At 31.6% G+C, this 20069-nt stretch overlaps 7 protein-coding genes across 8 annotated transcripts; 3 read left to right on the top strand and 4 right to left on the bottom strand.

Moving 5' to 3' along the window:
- The first annotated feature begins 152 nt into the window (after positions 1-152).
- LOC143179237 (serine/threonine-protein kinase VRK1) lies at positions 153-2488 on the top strand. Its single transcript, XM_076378360.1, has 7 exons — positions 153-503; positions 611-663; positions 739-808; positions 932-1128; positions 1270-1483; positions 1575-2257; positions 2351-2488. The coding sequence occupies exons 1-7, from the start codon at positions 341-343 to the stop codon at positions 2477-2479; spliced, it is 1509 nt and encodes a 502-aa protein (XP_076234475.1). The 5' UTR covers positions 153-340; the 3' UTR covers positions 2480-2488.
- Positions 2489-2806: 318 nt separating this feature from the next.
- On the bottom strand, positions 2807-6746 carry Clbn (Nuclear export mediator factor NEMF homolog Clbn). The gene is made up of 10 exons (XM_076378359.1): positions 6616-6746; positions 6282-6453; positions 5978-6180; positions 4827-5905; positions 4591-4771; positions 4216-4517; positions 3971-4133; positions 3594-3891; positions 3260-3522; positions 2807-3189 (listed from the first exon to the last, which is right to left on the bottom strand). Exons 1-10 carry the CDS (start codon positions 6669-6671, stop codon positions 2991-2993), a joined length of 2916 nt encoding a protein of 971 aa, XP_076234474.1. The 5' UTR covers positions 6672-6746; the 3' UTR covers positions 2807-2990.
- A 563-nt stretch (positions 6747-7309) lies between these two features.
- On the bottom strand, positions 7310-8364 carry Rps16 (ribosomal protein S16). The gene is made up of 5 exons (XM_076377776.1): positions 8287-8364; positions 8145-8189; positions 7934-8065; positions 7604-7718; positions 7310-7514 (listed from the first exon to the last, which is right to left on the bottom strand). The coding sequence occupies exons 1-5, from the start codon at positions 8293-8295 to the stop codon at positions 7369-7371; spliced, it is 447 nt and encodes a 148-aa protein (XP_076233891.1). The 5' UTR covers positions 8296-8364; the 3' UTR covers positions 7310-7368.
- Positions 8365-8673: 309 nt separating this feature from the next.
- On the top strand, positions 8674-10482 carry LOC143179862 (protein FAM50 homolog). The gene is made up of 5 exons (XM_076379269.1): positions 8674-8784; positions 9100-9818; positions 9931-10085; positions 10164-10276; positions 10349-10482. Exons 2-5 carry the CDS (start codon positions 9167-9169, stop codon positions 10467-10469), a joined length of 1041 nt encoding a protein of 346 aa, XP_076235384.1. The 5' UTR covers positions 8674-8784; positions 9100-9166; the 3' UTR covers positions 10470-10482.
- Positions 10483-11999: 1517 nt separating this feature from the next.
- On the bottom strand, positions 12000-14724 carry LOC143179864 (uncharacterized). Its single transcript, XM_076379273.1, has 3 exons — positions 14144-14724; positions 13333-13432; positions 12000-12948 (listed from the first exon to the last, which is right to left on the bottom strand). The coding sequence occupies exons 2-3, from the start codon at positions 13423-13425 to the stop codon at positions 12445-12447; spliced, it is 597 nt and encodes a 198-aa protein (XP_076235388.1). The 5' UTR covers positions 13426-13432; positions 14144-14724; the 3' UTR covers positions 12000-12444.
- Positions 14724-16286, bottom strand: LOC143179863 (CDAN1-interacting nuclease 1). Of its 2 annotated transcripts, XM_076379271.1 has the most exons (7): positions 15981-16286; positions 15793-15897; positions 15586-15716; positions 15430-15509; positions 15301-15350; positions 14972-15227; positions 14724-14892 (listed from the first exon to the last, which is right to left on the bottom strand). In XM_076379271.1, exons 1-7 carry the CDS (start codon positions 16076-16078, stop codon positions 14812-14814), a joined length of 801 nt encoding a protein of 266 aa, XP_076235386.1. In that variant the 5' UTR covers positions 16079-16286; the 3' UTR covers positions 14724-14811. The 2 variants fall into 2 exon arrangements, with proteins under 2 accessions (XP_076235386.1, XP_076235385.1); XM_076379270.1 differs by having other exon boundaries at positions 14724-15227; positions 15981-16285.
- A 225-nt stretch (positions 16287-16511) lies between these two features.
- Positions 16512-19096, top strand: LOC143179860 (uncharacterized). The gene is made up of 2 exons (XM_076379268.1): positions 16512-16850; positions 16935-19096. Exons 1-2 carry the CDS (start codon positions 16772-16774, stop codon positions 18752-18754), a joined length of 1899 nt encoding a protein of 632 aa, XP_076235383.1. The 5' UTR covers positions 16512-16771; the 3' UTR covers positions 18755-19096.
- Positions 19097-20069: the final 973 nt, after the last annotated feature.

The raw sequence follows: 20069 nt of genomic DNA, 5'->3' as shown, positions 1-20069 counted from the left end.
ATTGTTCTAAATTTACGGCATACATATTTACTTAATTTCACTTCTGAAATACTTTTTTTATGGATAGAAATTTTTGTGTTCTTCCAAGGCTACACTGGAAAATTGCAATTCCCGCCCTTACATTTTTTTTGGTTTCACAGAGAAGCTCAGCACTTGTGCAGGAAGAATCGTTGCAGTCTGAATGTTGTATTAACGAGAATATTTGTTTAAATGTGATCTCGACAGATTGCTATAATTTTAGTTTAGAGCGCTTGGAATCATTCTTGGTTTAGTGGTTTTGTTTGCAAAGCGTCACAAACTTCTGTACACGCTACGAACGAAATACTTTCGTAACCTTATAATGTCTAGTAAAGTAGTAAAAAGAGCACCTAAGAAAAAGGGAGCAAACACATATAAATTGCCAGATCCGATATCAGCTGGTGAAATATTGACAGATCTGACGAAAAACCAGTGGATCCTTGGCACGTCCATCGGTGTCGGTGGTTTTGGCGAAATTTATTCCGGTATGTAATTCATTTCCTGTTCTGATAGTTTGCTTTGCTTTCGAATTTGCTTACTATTCACTCCGTAATTTATGTATATAAAAAGTAATTAATTATGATAATTACAGCTGCTCCTTACAAGGGAAAAACTCCAAAAGAATATCTCAATGTTATTAAAATTGTGAGTATGATAATCGTTATTCTATTACTTCAGTAAATATTGTGCTAATACTTTTTGGTTATTGCAAAATTTTAGGAACCACATGAAAATGGACCATTGTTTGTGGAAATGCATTTTTATATGAGAAATTGCAAGCCAGATGAAAGTAAGTATCTGATGAAAGTAAATTTTTATTATATTTTCCATTTGATTTGGATTCTTCTGCATGTTTGTTATCTGAATATTTATTCTGGAAATGAAGAAAAGAGTATCATATCATTCATTTTAGTTGATAGTTGGAGAAAAAAAAAGAAACTTCAGGCGCTTGGTATGCCAAGATATATTGGCTCTGGAAGTCATGAATATAAGAATACGAAATACAGATTTGTAGTAATGGATCGGTATGGTACGGATCTATGGAAACTCTTTGAAGAAAATAGTAGACGTTTTCCAGAACATACAGTCTATAAAATAGCTTTACAAATAGTAAGAAGTAACATAAAAGTTATATTAATTATTGAATGTACACATTACGTAATTTATATACAATATAAATGACTAAAAAACTGTAACAATTATTTTTAAAATGAATTGTTACGTTTTATATTACATCTTGTATAATTTTAGGTAAATATATTAGAATACATCCACTTTAAAATGTATGTACATGCAGACATAAAAGCAGCAAATCTATTGTTGGATTCAAAGACTCAAAATCAAGTTTATTTAGTTGATTTCGGTTTGGCTTCCCGATGTACAACGAAAGATGAATATAAATTAGATCCTAAAAAAGCACATAATGGAACTATTGAATATACTAGTAGAGATGCTCACATGGGAGGTATTAATAATGAATATTTCGTGAATAGTCATCAATCTAACCATCACATTGCACAATATTGAAATAATGTTAATTATCTCTTGATTTTTAGTACCAACAATGCGCGGCGATTTCGAAATTTTAGGATATAACATGATCCAATGGATATGTGGTTCCCTTTTATGGGAAAAGGATCTATCAGATCCAATTACAGTACAAAAACAAAAGGAAAAAGCATTCAGTAATATCTCAGAGTTTTTAAAGAAGTCTTTTCATGGATCAGTTCCAAATACTATACTTAAATATATGACTTTATTGGGGAGCATGAAATTCAATGATACACCAGATTACGAAAAGTTTAAAAAAATACTAATCGACGGACTAAAAGAGTTATCGCATAAACCGGATGGTGCATTAGAATTTAAAAGCCCCATTAATAATCATACAGTGCCAGTTCTGAAATCTAGCCCACAGAAAGTCAAGAAAACAGTCGATAAGTTAAAGAAACACCCACGAGTAAAATTATTAAAACATGCAACTCCTGTAGGCAGTCTTGACGATAGTACTATAGGAGTTGTAATGGACAAAAAACGTGCTGGCGTAAATGATATAAAACAAATATTAAACGATATCGAATCCGATGAAGAATATGATATAAAAATAGTTAAAAAAGCCAAGAAGCCCATGAACTCTGTACCTACAATTGAGGTTAAAAATACTGAAACGTCCACTAGAACTAGGAGAAGAGTTAAAGCAAATAATCGTCACGAATCAATCTCAGACTCAGAACCAGAGGTAATGTATAGTACTCTTATTTTATTTTATTACTCCAACTAAATATACATGTGTAGTAAGATGTGATAATGTATCTACAATTATTTTCTACAGATTATAACTAAAGGAACGAGATCACGGCCTATTACACCTCGGAAAGTAGTACCTAAAGGCAGAAAAGCACGCCAAGAAGCATTAACCGCGCACGATAGTGCTTCCGATGAAGATATGTTTGATGTATGATCATAATCATACATCAAACGTATGATCATAGCTATATTCGGTAGAATTTTTGTACATTGCTGTATTTATATTGAAATTTGTAAAGGCAATGTTGATTATGCAAAGGGGATACTATTTGCAAGTGTATTTTACCTTTCACGTAACTGAGTACTGAGAAAAATCAATATATTTTGATACATTTTCGGGTTAAAAAACTGCGTAAAGTGTGTAGCGTTACTTGCAGTTTTGAGTGCTGACTGTTGAGCAGTATTTATTTTCTATTTTTATATATAAAAATTTAAAATATAAAAAAAACACGCTACAAATTATTTGTGAATAAAAGTCAGATTTTAAGTAAGCAAACTATTATTGAAAAACTTATCGATATGTGACATTATTACAATCGAATTACAGTATATACAAATATTTCTTAGCAAGAGAAATAATTTATTGATAGTATAGATAAAATCAACTTTTTCTCTGTATGTACATTTTGTATACAACACTTTGTTTAATGATCTAGTGAGTACATTTACTTCTTTACTTTCTGTATTTGTGGCGCGCTTATCTTAACTTTTCCGGGAATATTTCTGGCTATTGCCTCATCTTTAACCGCTTTCAATAAGTCTTTTTCTCGTGAAGTAATTTCTCTATCTTTCAGAAATACCGCTACTGCAGTCTTCGCTGCCTTTCCTCTCCTGCCTGTTCCTGGCGTTAATTTTACTTTGAATCTGAAAAATTCGATTGCATGAATAATAGTCACAATATAAATACAATGTAAAGATAAATATTTCAATTTACTTATAATTGAGGAGCGTATTATAAGGCGCTATAACGGGCACAGCAAATAATAATTCATCTTCTACAACTGGTTTCCCCGTCAATTGATCCAACATATCTACTGCAGGTCCCGGCCCCGTATCTTCCTCTTCAAAATTATCCATAATTTGAGAATTTTGTGGTTGAGATGATTTTCCCGCTCCTTTTTTCTTCGTCTGCTGCTTTGGTCCAGACGGATCTTTATTTTTATTTTTTCTTTTATCTTCTTTTGTCGTTCCTGCAGACTAAATAATTTTATATTTTTATTATACAAATCTTTGCTGCTGAGGATTTCTAGAAGATAGATTATACTTACTTGAAGGACTTGCATAGATAACTTTCTGTCTTCCTCATCTTGATCTTTATACTTTTCTTTCATTTTCTTCAATCTTCCTTTTTGTCCTCGTTTTAATACTACTTGATCAGTTTTTTTCATTTCGGTTTCAGTTTTTTGACTTTCCTTCTTAGGAGGTTGCTTCTGCTTAGCTTTGGTATTTTTTTCTTTGACCGCAGTATTTAATATTATTGGTTTATCATCACCTAAATAAATTACATTTTCTTCATCTTCTTGCGCGATTTTATTCGGCTGATTATTATCGACATGCACTTTCACTCTAGAACATAGAAGTTCATAGTTTTGTATTGAAATATTTTTGTTAATAGGGTCATAAATGTAGAGATTTTATAACTTACTTTGGTCCAAAAAGATCAATTTTAATTTGTGTATCAGGAAATTGAGATGTGTTGTCTTCTTCTTCACTAGTACTTTGATTAGCATTACTTTCCTCCATAATTAAATCTACTTTGGTTTCTTCTTGAATAGTATTTAGATCATCTTGTTTATCTGCTGCTTCATCTGTCCAATTTATATTAATAAAACACATATTAGGAAAATCATCATTCATCATTTATTCTTACTTTTAAAGTTGATACTTTACCATCTTCAGAGTCTCCTATTAATTCAATTTCTCTATCTTCTTCAGTAACAGATTCCGCATGTTCACTTTCATCATCTAGAACTTTAACTTTCCTTTCATCCTTATGTCTCTCGATCGAACTTTCTTCCAAACGAAACAGAAATCCTAAACCCATGATTAACTGAGATGGTGGAAGGTAATTTTTTTTACCACGAATCATGAAAGCTCCAGTGGTAAGATATTCACCAGTTGGAGCAGTCTTTGACACTTGATCATGATGTACCCACCATGCTCCTGCTACAACTTTAGCCTCCCATGCAATACTAGTAATGCAATTATTAGTTATAATATTTATAAAGAGGGTAATATATGTTAACAAAAAGATCATTCAACTACCTATAAGCAACAGCCATAGTGCCTGCTTCAGCTAAGGTTTTTGGAGGTACAGGAGATCCACTAGAATTTTTAATAACTACAGAACTAGCACCCGTTAAATCGGCATGAACATATATGTCTCCCGATTTAAGGTACCTCTTTACAATCATTTCATTTTGTTGTTGGTCCCTTCCACCAATTACTATAAAATTACACTATTAGTCCTGTATATAAGTATAATAAATATTTCAACTTACCTAAATAATTTTCCGAACTAATGAACCAATAGAATTTTTCGAACCAATATATCTTCCTTAATTTGTTAATACTGTGAATGGCTTGAACTTCTTTTAACGTTTGCTTTGTCTTTTTCTCAGCTGATTTTAAAGCTTTATCATGAGACTCTATTGTTTTTTGCTGCTTTTTAGCTGCTGACCTTTTTTGATCATAATATTTCCTAGCATTCCCAAAAGCTGAATGAGCTAAATCAATGTCAACTAACATAGGTTTTAGTTCTGACTCCTCATCACTGTCTTCATAAGGATCATGTAATAGTAATGATATATGATTTGTTTCTAATTTTAATTGTTTAATCGCAGCTGCAACAGGATCTCCTCTTAACTCTGCCTCCTTTATCAGCACTTTTATATCTGGCCAAGCCATTTGATTTGCAAGAGCACTTTGTATTGCTAAAATAGCATTATCCACCAAAGCTTGATTTCTAGAAATTAATTCTGCTTTCTGTTTATCTATTTCTTGAGTCTTTTCCAAAGTTACTAATCTTTGATCATGATCTTTCCTTACATTTTCTAATTTCTTAAGAGCGTCGCGTTCCTGTTGCAAAGCTTTTATGTCCAACTTTTGGCCTTCCATAGTAGAAAAGTATTCATCTACAGCACTATTGAAAGAAGCAAATTCTTTGTATGGACAGTTTTTGTGTTGTTCAAATAGAAAAGGATGAAACTCGATGTTAGCATAGATAAAATCTTCTGTGCCATCAGTAGTTGGTTTTGTTTCTTTCTTTTGTATAATATATCCTTTGGAAACATCCTTTTTGGCAGTCTCCATCATTTCATTTGCACATTCTAATGCTAGAATTAATTTTGACATATCTTCTGCAAGATTAAAATCCTTGCCTATTTTACAACCAAGAGTAAAACCATATTTTAATAAGACATGGTCAATTATAGATGAACCAAATTCTAAAAGTGGATTCAGCACTTTTTTAAGATTTTCTCCTACTTTAGTGTTTTGAAGGTGTTGATGAATTTCTTCTATAGGTGGCATTGTGCATTTGTGAGCACGATCCATTGGATACTTCTCTCTAACAGCAAACCTAATCACATACTTTAATTAATACTCTGCATGTGTATGCTTTAGTTAAGATTTAATATAAATTGCACCTCACCTAATTTTATCTCCCTCTGTATGGGGCCTTAGAATATTTAGAATAGTCAGCTCATGATCTGTAAGGACTATATTACCACGATCATATAATTCTAAAATCACATGATAAGCTGCTTCACCACTTCCAAATTGTAAATCTATTATCCGATCTACCCCGACTTGAGTAAGATTTTCAAGCCGTTTATTCTTAAGATGTTTACGCATCTATGAACATTACAAAATGCAGTAAATAAATCATTTTATATAGTACAATTCTATACTCCATTGAGTAAAAGAAAATGAATCTATTCATTATTATTTTGTACCTTCATAGAAAATCCTGAAGGTGCTACATTTTTCGGCCATTCAAATTCGGTTGTATGGATTCTATTACCAGATTCTAGCAAAAGAACACTTTTTTCTTCACTTCGTTGAAGACGTATGAGATAAGTTCGATGATCGATGTCGTATATTTGATTTACGCGCATACCAATCAGCCTGAAAATTAAAATTAATTAATCGTAGAGATATCATAAAGGTACTGACTAATTTGAGAATAAATTAATAATAGTTTAAATAAAGTGTATTTTAAATATGCACCATGTCTTAACCTCTACTGTTATGAAATTATTTTTTATTATAAATTTCTAGTTTACTTACTTTTGCAGCTCGTTTACGCTACACACAATGTCATAAGAATTGAATCGGGTTTTCATTTTGGCGTGTATACTATTCCTTATATCAGAAACTTAATTTGTCAAAATATAGTGTTGACATCTGTACATAATCCTCACGTTGCATACATGCGACGCGATGCAACTGATGACAGTATCTATAATTATACAACTTTGATGAATACAACTAATTGCACAGGATGTCTCAGGACTTCCGACTAAACTTTGACAGAGCATTTGATAACTTTTGTTATTTTTTATATTTTTATCATTTCTTGAAATTACTGTCTCATTTTCTCTTACATACAGGTACCTTCTCTCTGTTCCAAGAAGTTGAACATGGTACAAGTAAAAAAAAATACTTAATATAAACAAATAAACGTCTCATTAAAAAAATAGGGGAGTATAAATACGAGATGTGTTGACTGTTTTAAGTGAAAATGACTTAAATATTTCACTTTTTATGTAGTATAAACCCGATATAGCGAGGTTGTAAATATCTTTATTCCATTGTAACAATTAATAATCATTAATCATATGGTAATATTCACTCATTATATAGATAATTAAAAAAAAATGTAAGGTACAGAGATGAATAAGATTTGAGTTTAATTTACGACCTCGTTATATCATGACTCATATTCTAATAGGGATCAGATGAGCAATAAAATCACAATAAATGGTTTTTAAATTTTTTATTCAATAATATGAATAAAAGGTAATGTGAAATTTGCGGATATTAACGGTAAGATTTCTGGTATCGTGCCCTGGCTCCTGGACCACCAAATTTCTTTGGCTCACACCGCCTGGGATCAGCAACCAATAAGGTACGGTCATACTGAATAAGAATGTCTTTTACTTCCTTTTTACTTGCCTCATCAACATCTGAAAGAATACATGACAAATTTTGGAGATATTCACTTGCATCAACACTAATTATTATGGAGTTAGCATTGCTTGAATCCTCTACTTACATTTCTGATAATATGCTACAAGAGCTTTAGAAATAGCCTGTCTGATAGCATAAATTTGTGCTACATGACCACCACCATTTACTCTGACCCTGATGTCAACGCCAGAAAATTTCTCCTATAAAAAAAATCATAACAAATCATATACCTCACTTTTTACAAATAATTTTTCTACACAAGATATTTAATACATTTTCTCAGGCTAAATGTCCATAATCATAAACAATCATGTTCGGAATAAGAACACATCACAGTTTAAATACACGAAAATGTAATAATCAGTTTATAAAAAGAAATATTATCGATTATCTGTGAACCATCACTAGTACTCACTTTGCCAAGTAACAAAATAGGTTCCTGCAATTTGTACTGCAACACACGGGGTTCCACTAATTCCAATGGGCGCCCATTTACGCGAAGGTTTCCACGGCCTCGTTTGCAATAAGCGACCGCGGTTGCGCTTTTCTGCAAATACAAATGTGCACGATTAGAGTACAACACGCGCAAACATAACCTCCATTGAGATTCTGGCAGTTACACTCACTTTGCGTCCGAAGACTTGCACGGATTGGATCGGTTCCTTTTGTTTCTGTAAGAAAAATCACATATCAGCATTGCATCGATATACGTGTTTATGTTTCATGAGGTGAGAGATATTTGAGCAAATTCCAGGACGAAAAACTCACCTTCTGCATTTTGGAAAGCACGTCGTGGAAAGGAAGTCGAATCGAAAGCGGCACGATGTTTTCGTCAGTGATACTGCGGTAATCAAATACGAACACGAAGTGATTTCCGCTCAGCGGCGCGAAAAACAAACGCGGGAAATATAAAAAATAAAATACAGTTTAAGTTTTTATGAAAATCTTCTAGAAATTGATTAGTTACAAATATTATTAATTATATGTGTACTTAGATATTTCTGTAAATAATTTTAATTGTGGAAAATCTAATTATGTTTTGCACAGTCGGTATTGCAGATAATGTAACACAAAAGCCCATCAAATGAGAGATCTACTGACTACCTGACTAGTGGTAATAGAATGATACGTTTATCGTTTATCTTATATGCTTAAACTTCATCCGTGCAATAGCTGCATTGTTCTTGTGATTAATGAAGTGTCTTGATGTTAAACTTTATGTTAATCACAATAAATAATATTTTTTAAATTAGAGACTAGAATCTGGTAAGATTCCGGTTTTTAGAATTTATTGTTGATACTAATGAGTTATTTGCGCGAATCCTTTGACTTTTTTGGTTAGTTTCTTGAGTGCTGTATGTATACAAATCTTTTGACTTTAACAAGAATTTGTATTGTATTCATATCTAATATATAATTGATAAATGTGAAGAGTCAAGGTATACATAATGCACTATCCTATGTCCCTTTTATCTTTCTGTATTAATATGTAATTGAAAAAATTACTTGAGAAATCATTGTTTTTTCATTATAATAACATTTTAGTATGAAGAACTTATTAATTGTATAATTTTTTTATAGCCTTCAATTGTAACATATACAAAATAGAAGTATTTGTTTAAGTGTTTGACATATTAATAACAAAATCATGGCACATTATAAAGGAGCTGCCAGTGAAGCTGGCAGAGCAATGCAATTAATGAAAAAGCGAGAAATTGCTCAGCAGGAGATAGAATTAAGGAAAAAAAAGATAGAGGATGACTTGAAGATTCATAACATAGAAAATAAATTTGCAACACATTACAATGCTGTGGAGCAGCAACTTAAAACTTCCACCATTGGTTTAGTTACTTTAAATGAAATGAAAGCAAAACAGGAGAATATAGTAAAGGAACGAGAAAGAAAACTTGCACAAAAAGAACGTGAAAAAGAACAAGAGAAGGAGAGAGCTCTTGCTGCAAAACAAGCTGAGAAAAATAAACAAAAGAAACAAATACAAGCTTTGTCATTTAATTTAGATGAAGATGAAGTGGAGCTTTCTGATGAAGAGTCAGAATCAAAGGTGGAAAAAAGAAAGGATATAGATAGTGAACCAGTGATAAAAAAGATAAAGAAGAACCCAGATGTGGACACAAGTTTTCTACCTGATAGAGAACGAGAAGAAGAAGAAAATAGATTAAGAGAAGAGTTAAGACAGGAATGGGCCAGGAAACAAAATGCCCTGAAGGAAGAAGAAATTGAAATTACTTTCAGTTATTGGGATGGTTCTGGACACAGACGAAGTGTAATTATGAAAAAAGGTAAAGGTTTAATTATTACTGTACTTAATAACCATTTGTTAAGTTTATAAAAGAATATTTATATCATAAATGTAACTTTATACTAATTGTTATTAGTTCGCACTGTTGGCAGGTAATTCCATTTATCAACTTCTTCAAAGGTGTTTAGAAGTTTTGAGGCGTGAATTCAGTGAACTTAAGACAGTTATGGCAGATCAGCTAATGTATGTGAAAGAAGATCTTATTTTACCACATCATTATACATTTTACGATTTTATTGTGACAAAGGTACTTTTTATTTTGAGTAATTAAAAATCCATATCATATTGGTAAAACTGAAAATCATGTATTTATTTCTTGTTTCAGGCACGAGGAAAGAGTGGGCCGCTTTTTACATTTGATGTCCACGATGATATTCGTGTTATGCATGACGCTTCTGTCGAAACAGAGGAATCTCATGCAGGAAAAGTTCTGCTTAGGTACTAAACTTTTGAACATAAGTGTCATATTAATGTAACTTCTTTTTTATAAACAATGAATTTTTATTTCAGGTCTTGGTATGAAAGAAATAAACACATATTTCCTGCTAGTAGATGGGAACCTTTTGATCCAACGAAAAGTTATGACAAGTATACAGTATCTGATAAAAATCGGAAAAAAGATAAAATTTAATAAAAAGACAAACTACAAAAGTATTGTATAAAGGGATGTATACTGTGTTCAACGCTAAAGAGTTAATAGTTTAGGATAATTTAAATATTACTACAGGTATTGAATATTCAACACATATATTAATATATATTTAATCACTTCAAATTTATGTCTTCATTTCTGAATCAGTAAAAATAGTCGATAGGCATTATTTAAGCTAGACATTGAAACCATTACAAATTTTATACATGTAAAATAATCCACAAAAATTCCATACAGTTTTTTGTTAAAAAAATATTTTATATGCATTATAAATACTATTTTTAAAACTATTTATATTTCAAAGATCTCTACTATTCCAAAAGAGTTGTACATTTAATTTATGCACCTAAATCATCTTCGGCGATTTTTAAAATTGACAGTAGATCAGTAAGCCGGGATTCCTTTATCATTTCATCTACGAGACTTTTATCAATACTTTGCAAACTTTTTATTGTTGGAATAGTGTCAAATGTTGAAATGGTAGTATTTGTAGTGGAAATATTAATATTTGACTCTGTAAGTTGTCCTTCATAATTATGGGTATCTTCAGAATGTACCTGTTTTACAATTAAAATTAATATCATTTTAAGAATTTTCTAACGAGTAATTTATTAACTCACAGAAACATTCTCTTGTAATTGTAGTAGCATTTGTTCCATTTTTTCATCCATAACATATGGATTGTTATGAAAATCTGAAATTTTATCGTCTATATTTTCAACATCACTCATTAAATTTTTTATCTTGCTTTTTTCTTTATCAGTCATATTCAGCGACGTTAAATCATAATCATTTAACTAAGTCAAGTCAGAGGATTATAATTTACAAAATTAGTTTTATAAAATATAATTGTGATAAAACTTACTTCGTTATTATAACTAAACGGATTTGTATTATCTGTATTATCAGACGATTCATTCTTAAAGTTATTTTTTTCTAGCGATGTACTTGATTCGTAATCGTTACAGTGTTCTGTATTTATAATATTTTGGTTTGTTTTTGTTGAAATCAATTTTTTACATATTTTTTTAAATATGTAAATAAATTATATAGATTAGTAGATATACATCTTTAAAATATATGCTATTTACAATGCACAATAATAATGTTATACTTTCGCTTCCACTACATTATTATCGTTCTTTTGATTTTGCGCATAATTTTTATTGTCATACCTGCACTCAGCGTTATGTATTTTGGACATAATTGAAAAAATTGCCGTGTATTTTCAGCTAGTTTACCAGTTTCGGCTGGACATGACGATAAAATATTTTGAAGCCTCACCCGATTTTTGCACTGATAAAATAGAGTTTCTTTGCTTGCTTCCTGTAGCAGGATTGAAATATACGTCTTAATTACAATATAGTTAAATACTTGTTGCATTTCATAATGTAAAAATATTCACCGTTACTTTATTGTTCATTTTATAAATAAGATTATCGAGATTTTTCATCTCTAACATCCTTTTTTCTATCCAGTCCTCTTTTGTATCTATAATAGACATGAGAATACTATTTTAACTTTCACTTTCAATTTCCTATATTGACCAGCAGGACTTTCCAATGATTTTCATGTAAGTTGAATGTTCACAACTTCACTGTACTTGAAGCAATTATTACTTAGCTAAATTTCTAGTAATTAGGGTATAGGGTATCTCACATTATGATATTAGCTTGTTTCTCAAAACCTATTATAGATACATTTTATGTGAGGCACCCTACATTAATGGAAGTCAAATGAAAGTACAAGATATGTATCTTGAATTCTAGGAAATTCCTAGAATGTACATTGGAAGCAAAATCAAATTGAATATTTAGAAAACTACTTTAGTCTAATGATTAACTTCAGTACACGCAACATATTCTTCATACAATAAACGAATAATTGTGACTTCGGAACGAACATACTTTTTTATAAGAATGCAGTAACGACGATGTAATTATTTTAGTGTATGTCAGCAGTTGTCTGCTTCCTCTTTGGTATTATTACTCGAATTAGGAAGCACGAAACTACCTCTATTTGCTTTCCACGAAATTTCTGTGTTTTCCGACTGTTCCTCCTCTGCAAACCGATCGGAAGAGACTGTGTTTTTCGTGGAAGAAGTATCGGATGAATCTGTTAGGGAGATATGTTGGGCTTGTTGATGTTTCATTACTGATAAATACAATTTTTCAACTGAAGCGGAAGTTTTAACAGACTGTAATGCGTTCTTGTGTGTGGTTTGATCCTCTCTCATACCATCTTTGCTAATATCTGTAGAATTATCCGACTTCGTTTTGATTTCAGTGGAAGCGGGTGAATGACCTCGTCTTTCGACGCTGACATTAGCCGAAGAGGCACGAGATGATTGATTACTATTTACTTTGCGACGAGATCTCGACTGAGTTTTATATTCCTCTTCGTCGCTACTACCTTCCGTATACAATTCCTCCCCCGATATCCATAATTCCTCTTCTTCCTTGTGAGAGGGAAAAATAAACTCATTAGATATAGCTTAAGTGAAGAGTTCTCAATCTTTCGTACATCTCGAGAAATTTTTCCCAGAATCAAATGTCCGTTACCATGTTTATGAATAATGTAAAAAAATATAAATCGGAATTAATGCGTGATCCATGTACGATGATAGTAGCGAACATGTTTTCATCATTGATCTTTTTTAATAATTTATCGCTTCTCAGGGAGCTGACGATTAGATCGAGAACTACCTCAAATTTTACGCGTTATATTGTGAATAGAATATTTCACAAGCAGCGAACCGTTTCATAAATCACACGTACTAATAGGAAGCTTCGCAGAATTCGTTACATAGGATAGTATAAATAGAACGAGACGGAAAACGTACCTCTTTTTTGATTTTGGTGATTTGAGGCTGTACCGCGGTCTTCATTGATTGCTCCAGCGACTTTAAATTGATCGTTGTCTTTTGATCAGCCATCCTATCCCTAAATATAGAACAGCGTACAAATAAATAATTTCGTAGTTGACGACACACGAATATTGTATGGGGAACGAATTATATTTAGCATCACGGGACCATCGACGACACGAAAAGGTTCTTAGTTCAAAGGGTCAATCGAACCGTGTAATCATTAATAACCTTTCTTGACGCGCTTACGACTTTCTTTGAAATTCTTCGAAGAAAATAGAAAATCAGTAGGAAGAAAAATTGCAACTACATTCGCTCGGAATCGAGCAACATTTTTTTCTTGTAATTCGATCGATTCAAAATGTGTGCGTGTATACATTATATGTGTGTTAAGTCCTTGAACTAGGGAAATCTAGAGCAAGGGTGAAACGGGTCAAGGTTACGCGTTACGATAATAGTGTAAGGTGTTTGAAACGGTCTCTGAAAATTACTATAATTCGAGGATTTTAATAGGGAAGTGTCGGTTTTGATAAGTTATCGTTATTACACTTCAAGGATCTTTATGCCGACATCCTGGATGCTTTTATATATTATTTCTCGTAGGAGGAACATTGAAAATTGCTCCATTACGTTTGATGTGAAATTAAAGTGCGTTCGAAACAGTATAAATTAGCATAAATTTACACCTGTTTTTGTAGATGTACTGTTTCGAAGTAAATTATCACTGCACAACTTTTGGAAAGCGATAATTGCAAGGACTAGTAGAGAAAACTGTGGAAAACTTTACCTCGCTCGCTCCAATTGCCAGGCTTCTTAGAATTAAACACCTTAAGATAGGACAAGATTCACGTGGTGAGGTTTTGTTTGATTCTTGATTATGCAATGACTCAGAAATGACAGGTGTTATCGGACCGCATTCTCGCAGCACCGTTTACGCTCGATTTATATTTCTTTATTTCGAAATACTATCACGACATATTTTAAAGTCCTATTTTGACGCGCCTCTCGGGTGACGGTTTGTTATTTCTTGCTTAGAAACGGATTTATGAATACAAGAATTTTTTATGCTCCTTTTTTACGTTTTTTGTGTACGAGAGTTATTAGCGGGTACGCGAAAGCTGCACAAGACACTGCATACTGGCTTTGAAATCGCGACAGCAGCGGCGCCTACAGCCAGATACAGCTCGATATATAAATAAACGCGTTAGCTTGCTTGCGCGATGGACCATGTGCTTTTCTACTGTCACTGTGTTCTCATGTTTTTTTTAATACTCTTATTTCCGCTGTTGGTCGTAAGAGCAAGGAAAGAGATACAAGGCCGCCCACTCATTCAAAAAGTAATTTCAAAATACTGAAGGGCTGACATAAAACGGCAAAAATACTGTTCTGTATTTGTCAACAATGATTCTTACTCTATAAGTATCACATAATATTAACATTATGAAATTATACTCTTTAGTGTGAACACACATAATCACGTTTGTTACAATCATAAAGTTGGTTTGATGCAAGAAGGATCCATATATGTAATGTTCTCTGGAAAGTGATCCATGATTATGAACCTTTTCTCACTAGGCTCACTTAAATTGTCTAAGAATCCAAACCAGTAGATTACCAGTCCTGGTCCAAATCTGTTCCAGTAGCTCAGAAATTGTTCTTTAATGTATTTTTGATGTATCTCTGCATTGCCAAATCTTGCCTTTGATTCTATCCAATTAATTACAAAGCCATTTACTGCAATCGGTACTTCCAGTTTGAAGTCTGGAGTTTTATCATAGCCCCTTGATCGCAAGTGTTCTTCATTACGAAATGTGAGATTGCGTTCTGTCAAGTAGTTTTGAAGTTTCAGTTCATACTCCTGACCTACAGAACTGAAAGTTTAATTGATAAAAGTATATACACATATAAAATATTTTGCATATTATTTAATAATAGAATACATACACTCCAATAGCATCTGCTATAGGTCCATACAAATTGTCATATAATATACACTGTGAAGGAAATTTTTCAATTAGTCTAGAATTGTGTAGTCTTATTTATTAAATTATTAATAAGATTTAAAATTATTACCAAATATACTTCATATGCCAGGTCCTTGTCTTGAATAAGGGTAGTGTCTTTAAATAGTTTACTAACTTCATTTCGAGTAACTAAAAATATATTTTTTTTTGTGATTAAGAAATAATCATACTTAATGGATATTATTTTTAAGGATATGTAAATTACCATTGGGATCATCTTTTTCACAATGTTTTTCAAGAACATTTCTAGCTAATAATGCAGGCGGTGCACCAATATCCTTTGCTATTTTTAACAGAATTCCAACAGGCTCTCTATTTTGCACAGCTTCTATGTAACTATTATTAAAATAGATAAAGTGATACCAATGAAAATTTTTTAAACGAAAAAGGACATGACATAGTGTATGCTTACGTTTCATAGTAGTTTTTATTGCTACCGAATAATTTACTATGATTTACTTTCATTTTGTGCTGAATTTCTAGAGACAATATGCTGTACAGTGTATTTGCTGGAATACTGAATAAAAGAAAATAGAATATGTATTTGATTGCAACAGTTAATTAAACTACATTATATTTTTTAAATTAAAAGAATCTTACTCTTTATATTTCTCCCTTAATACATCCCTACAATCCCTTGACAAACCTCGAAATTTCCGAATTGTTGTCACTATGTCGTTATAAATTTCCGGCTTCATATTTGATTGTTATTTTTAAAATTTCCAACAATATAGATTGTTTAAAAGACTTTAACATTACTTCATCGTTAAAATACGAAAATGTTCGTTATTTACAGGGTGACAACAGTTCAACAAATGTCAACAATCGGTATACACTCGATTGACTATATCCATAAATACATATAATTCTTGTTACATGAAGTTTGCTCTTTCAATTTCCGCGGGATATTCAAATTTATTGAATGGCGATTTGTTTCTTTATTATTTCACTCACCTTTTGTGAAAATACTTTAAGCTACAAACTATCGAAATTATTTCTAAAATTAGGAATGGGTTTTTATATTATTTTATAAATGTAGTCCAAAAGTTTCAACATCTTGTGAATGTGTTACAAATTGATAGTGACTACTTTCACTCTACGTGGGTCAGTAGTATTCAAGGCTCAGGGGATTTAATGAAATGTGAAGTTTGGCAATTGTGTTACTCTCTCTTAGTTTTGTTTTGATCGAAACGTATGAAACAAAGAAAAGAACTGTATATACAAAAATTTAACAGCACAAGTAGAAAGAAGTGGATCATTGTAATTGTTACAAATCTTTCGGAAGATTAATATGGAGTAGTTTAGTTATCTACAGACGAAGTGTGACAGTTTTGTTTAACCTTTAAACATTAATTTGTTGATTGATTGGACGTTTTGATTTTGTGGGAATTATGAATAAAAATAAAAAAAGATCAGCTACAACGTATAATTTACAGCAAGGAAATAAGAAAACCGACAATAAGTTGGAAGGTAATGACTACGACTTTCATTGTATACAGTAAACTGGTAGTAGTTCTGTTTATTTGCATATGTGTGTATTTTTTAATGTTGCAGCATTCAATAAAAAGAGTACAAAGATTGAAATAGGAAATGAATCACCTCAGACCTCCTATGACATACGACTTTCTGGCCATAGTACCCCAATTCGAAAGAAAGATTCTACAGAGGATGTAGAAGGCTCTCCTGAACTTGATTATAGATGTAGTCCAATTTTCCTTCCCTGCACTCAAGAGGGTGGTAATGAAATTGCTTGGGATTGGCAAACATCTGCTAGTAAAAATTACAATGACAATATTAAGGCACAGAATAATGTTGAAACCCCAAAACGAACTAAACAGTTACAAAAAAAACGAAATTCTAATTCTCCTTTATTGCAAAAGCCACTTAAAAGGAAACAGGTGAAAATGGAAAATATTGAAAATATTGGAAAATTTGCTGCTGAATTGAAAGCTTTAACTGAAAGAATGGAAACTATGCAACAGAATTGTGATAATTGTACTGCTGTGAAAGAAGAGGATATGGATAAAAACGGTGATGGAAGAGAACATGAACATGGGACTAAGATATTAATAAAATTGGACAATGAAAATAGTGATGACATAATGTTAGATGTTAATATTAGCAACAACAAACCAAATGTAAATATTATTACTGACGATAGGATTAAGAAAAAATCAAATTATGATGATTTATTTGATGAATCAGTTGAAGATTCAATGGTTAAGTGTAGTCAGGAAATTGAAGCTAAATTCAATTTATGTGAAACTAAAGGACACGATGCGATAGAATTATCAACAGTTATTGAAGAAAAAGAATTCTCTTCCATATCTGAAAAAGACAATCAATACTTAACAGCATCTAATCATTCTACTGAAAGTTCAAAGAATTCCAATATTTTTAGAAGTTCTTCCTCAATGAATACAAGTAGTCGTTTAAGAACTTACTCCAATAATTCAAGTAAAACAAATTCTACTAGTAATGCTTCAATACTAAATTCTACAGGTACAAGTTCTTGTAAATCTATCTCTAACAATAATGTGATAAAACATATGTTACAAGAGAAAGATAAATATGCAATTCCGAATGATTCTTTTGATGATTGTTTAGCTACATGTGTAGAAGATGATAAATTATTATCAAAATTGTCAGAGTACGATTTTAATTTTTCAAGTACAGACAATAATCCAAGTAATTCTAATAAGAATTCTAAGCAAGCTTCTTTGAATCCTATAAATAATAAACCAATTTCAAATAGTTTTGTGCCAAAAGCAGAAAGTTCTTTACGTATTGTTAAACCCAATAGCCATAATAATTCTAAACTTATCAGTAATGACTTGGTAGAGGATATTAGTGGACTAAATCATAAAGAAATGGTACAAAAATCTTTTATTGGTAACACTGCTCTAGAAAATAGAAAATTCTTTAAAACAAAAAGCTTATCGGATCAATATTTTTATCACAATAAAGCCTCTAGTGTAAACAGTAGACCAAGTAAAACAACTTTGTCATCTGAAAAACGATTTCAGTCAAATTCAGCTAGGTCCCCAGTAAGTACTACTTTTCCTCTTGTAAAAGGTCAAAAACCATACGAAAGTAATAAACTTTCGTCGATTAATGGCGTAGAAAATGCTTGGACGTTTAACAGATCAGAAGAAAAAGAAAGTAGTACAGCTATTAAATACAAGTCTACTAGCAATTTGTATAGTATAAAAGAGATAAAAGAGTCACAACCTGTTCAGTGTACGCCTGAGGAAATAGAAAGAAAACGATTGGAGGCAAAAATGAGATTAGAGGCGAAACGGAAATTACAACAGGGTACGCGGGTAGATAGCACACCTTCAGAAGTTCCAGTTAAGAAGTCTGTAAAAAGGTGAAATACTACTTTCTGATGAAATGAATCTATGAGACTACTATCAACATCTTGTTGTTTTTTAACAATCACTGATTCGCCTCTAACTTGTATTGCCGCGTTATCAGCTACGTATCCTGTCAAGCCAGATAATCATTTAACAAAAAGTATTTTTTAATAAAAATGCAGAAATCAATATTTTATGTGTTCTTAAAAATTGTCAACTATTTAAATAAAAATAAGTATAGTTCTCGTTTATAGTCATCTAGTTTGTTGCTTTTGATGGCATTATTATGTTTTACGTTGATTTTTGAGTATTTATTTGGTTGTAATATGTTATATGTACTAAAGTTGTGCCCTAACATAGAACGTGTTTAAAAAATATATAGAATAAATAACTATTTAAAATCGATACAATAAGGTTTGAATATTTAAATTATACTATATGTATAATTTAGCTCTCAAATTATGGCATGCTCCATCTGCCATAATCCTATTTTTTTATACAATTTTAACTGAAGATTTCCTTCTACTATTATATTTAATTGGATCATAATCTTAATCTATTTTTTAAACTATGATAAGATACGAAAAATGTACGTGTTTGTAAGAAAATTTGACGTTAAAAAAATAAAATTTATATTTGTCATACATTTTACTGTTACTTCATTAATTGAGTAGTCTTTATTTTTTAATATTTCCAGCATGAGAGCGAGTTATCAGTTTGTTCTTTCAGATTATATTTTGCAATTGAATATACCGCTTTGTTCGTGAGTTGGAGTTCATGTAAATCTAAATACCAGCGTATATTATACAACTTTCGTATTATGGAAATGTATTAATGAAATAAAGAAGTGAACAAATTAGAAATAATTTAAGTAGCTTGGTTAATGGTAGCTCTATTTCTCTAGACTAGAAATCCGTATGAATCACGTAGTACTACTTCACCGTCTGACTAATTCAGGCATATACTACTGTATGTGATTTTAAACGATCCACATATTTTCTCTAATAAAATCCTCTATTGAAGCAGTGAAACTGTACAGATAAGGGCTACTAGATTAAAAAAATAGTTTACTAAAAACATTTACTATCGTTAGCAAAGATGGAATCGCGTCTGACTAAACTCAGACTGTTACTACTGTCACGTAATGCGAGCCACGTGACTTAACATGCGTAAGCGCGTACGTTCACAGCTATAACGTTGTAAAAGCTACAGGAACGACCGAGGTAAATGTCCTCAAGAACATAAAAACGAGTTCCGTGAATTTACCGCAACATACGAAGGTTATGGTACATTTCGTGAGCAGACAGATCGAGCAACTCACCGCGCATGTTTA

The sequence above is a fragment of the Calliopsis andreniformis genome, chromosome 5 (assembly GCF_051401765.1).
Source record: "Calliopsis andreniformis isolate RMS-2024a chromosome 5, iyCalAndr_principal, whole genome shotgun sequence".
In the NCBI taxonomy this organism is placed as follows: domain Eukaryota; kingdom Metazoa; phylum Arthropoda; class Insecta; order Hymenoptera; family Andrenidae; genus Calliopsis; species Calliopsis andreniformis.
This window is presented reverse-complemented; position numbering and strand designations above follow the sequence as displayed.